We start from the raw sequence: 2,500 nt of genomic DNA on the forward strand, positions 1-2,500 counted from the left end.
TGATCGATTTTGAAGACCAAGTAATCCCCGAGTACATAGAATAGGAACCCCGTCGAGTCAGCGTGTGTGGTTGGGATGGACGTGGCAAGCCTTTCCCTACACTGTGGGTAGACTTTGTTCGCTGTGCTGTACTTTGCATGAGCCCAGTTGTTTTGCATCGAGCGTACAGCATTTTATGTGTCAACACTTTGGAAAAACGATGTAGGAAAATAGATGTGACCTTATATGAGAAAATGAAAAAGTATAGCTGACTAATGTCTTCAATCCAATGAAGTCTGAAAAAAAACGAGTTCTCAGCTCAAGACTCCAGTATTATAGTAGTAGTGGTATTATATACTCCAAAGTGGCTTGGTGGACTCGGGTGCATGGTTGTTATCAGCAACATACTAAAACCCTGTGTTTTTGGGTATTGGGGCCATATATTGGAACGGACGTGCTTGGGAACTCTGCCTCTGCATACTGCTGCTCAGCTCAGCATCAGTTCAATTCAATTGTTAACTCTTTTTTTATCAACCCAAATGAATTCACACTGAAGCAGACAAAGTGACTTACTTAAGGTGCATGGCTTACAGCAGGTTCTGCACCACTACTGTTAAAGTGGGTATCAATCTATTTGATACACTTGTCTTAAAATGCACGCGATGCACGGACACGATACACGGCCGGGGTGTACATAGGCTCAGGCTTGTTTTTTTCTGTGTGTTTGGGCGTCTGGGGTTGTGTTTTTGGACCGATTGTTAGTCGTTGATATCGTCTCTCTCTCCTTCTGTCTCTCCTTTTTCCACTTCTGTTGTCCCTTTCCGCCCCTCATATCTCCCTTCCCCCCCCCCCCCTCTCTCGCCCTCCGTCCGTGCCGCTCGCCCTCGCCCCTCAGTCAGAAGCTGAGCTTTAAGGAGCGCGTGCGGATGGCGAGCCCGCGCGGCCAGAGCATCAAGAGCCGCCAGCCCCCCGCCAACAGCGACCAGCGGCAGCGCTGCTCGCCCGGCGGCGAGGGGGCGGCGGCGGCGGCGGTGGGGGGGGCAGGAGGGGCGGGGTCGGAGGGGACGGGCGGGAGCCCCCCCAAGGTGCAGAAGAGCTGGAGCTTCAACGACCGAACGCGTTTCAGGCCCTCGCTGAGGCTGAAGAGCCAGACCAGGACCATGATGTCGGATGGTAGGCCCCTGTGTGTGTGTATGTGTGTGTGTGTGTGCGTGTGTGTGTGCGTGTGTGTGTGTGTGTGCGTGTACGTGTTTTTTATGTTTGTGTGGGTGAACTAACCTTTGTCAAATTTTAATCAACTTTAATTGTTTGTTTGTTACTCCTATGATCCCTCCCTCCTATGACGTTTATGAATCTGATATCCGGACGGTGGCCTCCACGACACCCTCCTTCACTCCCAATCCGGTTTATTTTTATTTTTTAATGTGTGTGTCTTCCTCTCTCTTTCTCTCCATTTTTCTACCGTATCTCTTGATCCGTCTGTCTTGTGTTATCTCTGTGTTGGTGAGTCTCGTTCGGTTTCCAGTCCTATTTCAGTTCATTTTTTTCCCCTTTAATTATCTGATCAACTATCCTCACTAGCCGTCTGTCTGCTGCCATGTCTGTCTCTCCATCTCTCTTTTTTCTGATTCCCTTTTTCTTCTCACTGTATCGATATCTTTCTCTCTGCTCCTACTTGTGTCTCTGTATCTCATTTTTCCCCCTCTCTCTCTCCCTCGCTCATAACTATATACAGCATTGAGGATATATAACCTCCTCTCTCGTAGACAGCTGAGCTGGCAAAGCCTCCCTCCATTCCTAAGGTCCCCATTCAAGTCGGGCCATAAATTTTAACACCATTAAAGCCAAAAGGAAAAAGTATTGTTTTTTTTCATCCTTTGAGGTTCCTGACAAGAGCAGCTGTGTTTTATGTCTCTCAAGACTGGGAATAATTTTGCATGGGCTTCATTTGTTGTGTGTGTGTGTGTGTGTGTGTGTGTGTGTGTGTGTGTGTGTGTGTGTGTGCGCACGTGTGTGTGTGTGTGTGTGTGTGTGTGTGTGTGTGTGTCTCCTCTCAGTAGACACAGGCATGGGCACTGAGGATTCCTTCGACGAGCGGGGCTGTCATTGTGATGTCACAGTGGAGGACCTATCGGCTCCTCTCAAGGCCGTCATCAGGGCCGTCAGGTGAGCCGCCATTGGCCGCCGTGCTGTTAGCGTGCTGTGACGTTGGATGTTCGAAAGGCGGGCGGACAGAAAGAACAACTCAAAGCGTTTTACAATTCAAGGCCTCACATCCATTCACACGCCACCGGCAAAAGCCGGTTTTGCAAGGCTGGAACTAGCTCGCCATGAGTGGGGTTAAAGTGGTAATCCATAAGATCGTCTGCGTTGGGTGGATTACGTTACGAGTCCCACAATTCCATTCGAAACCGCAAGCCATATTCCAGACATCCGGGTTATCGATGCACTTGGATCAATGGAAACAGCAGATAGAGGAGCCAGGGCCGGCCCTGACCTTTTTGGAGGCCCAGACAAGATT

General features: G+C 49.5%; 1 protein-coding gene across 1 annotated transcript in view; it reads left to right on the plus strand.

Moving 5' to 3' along the window:
* LOC307242052 (potassium voltage-gated channel subfamily KQT member 5-like) overlaps positions 1–2,500 on the plus strand; it is a gene marked incomplete at both ends in the record, with an annotated part of 89,340 nt that overhangs the window by 75,618 nt on the left and 11,222 nt on the right. Inside the window, 2 exon segments of the mRNA XM_080016388.1 lie at positions 875–1,152; positions 2,037–2,145. Of these exon segments, the coding sequence (XP_079872514.1) occupies positions 875–1,152; positions 2,037–2,145 (387 nt within the window).

Source organism: Zeus faber (genome assembly GCF_960531495.2).
Source record: "Zeus faber genome assembly, chromosome: 16".
Lineage (NCBI taxonomy): Eukaryota > Metazoa > Chordata > Actinopteri > Zeiformes > Zeidae > Zeus > Zeus faber.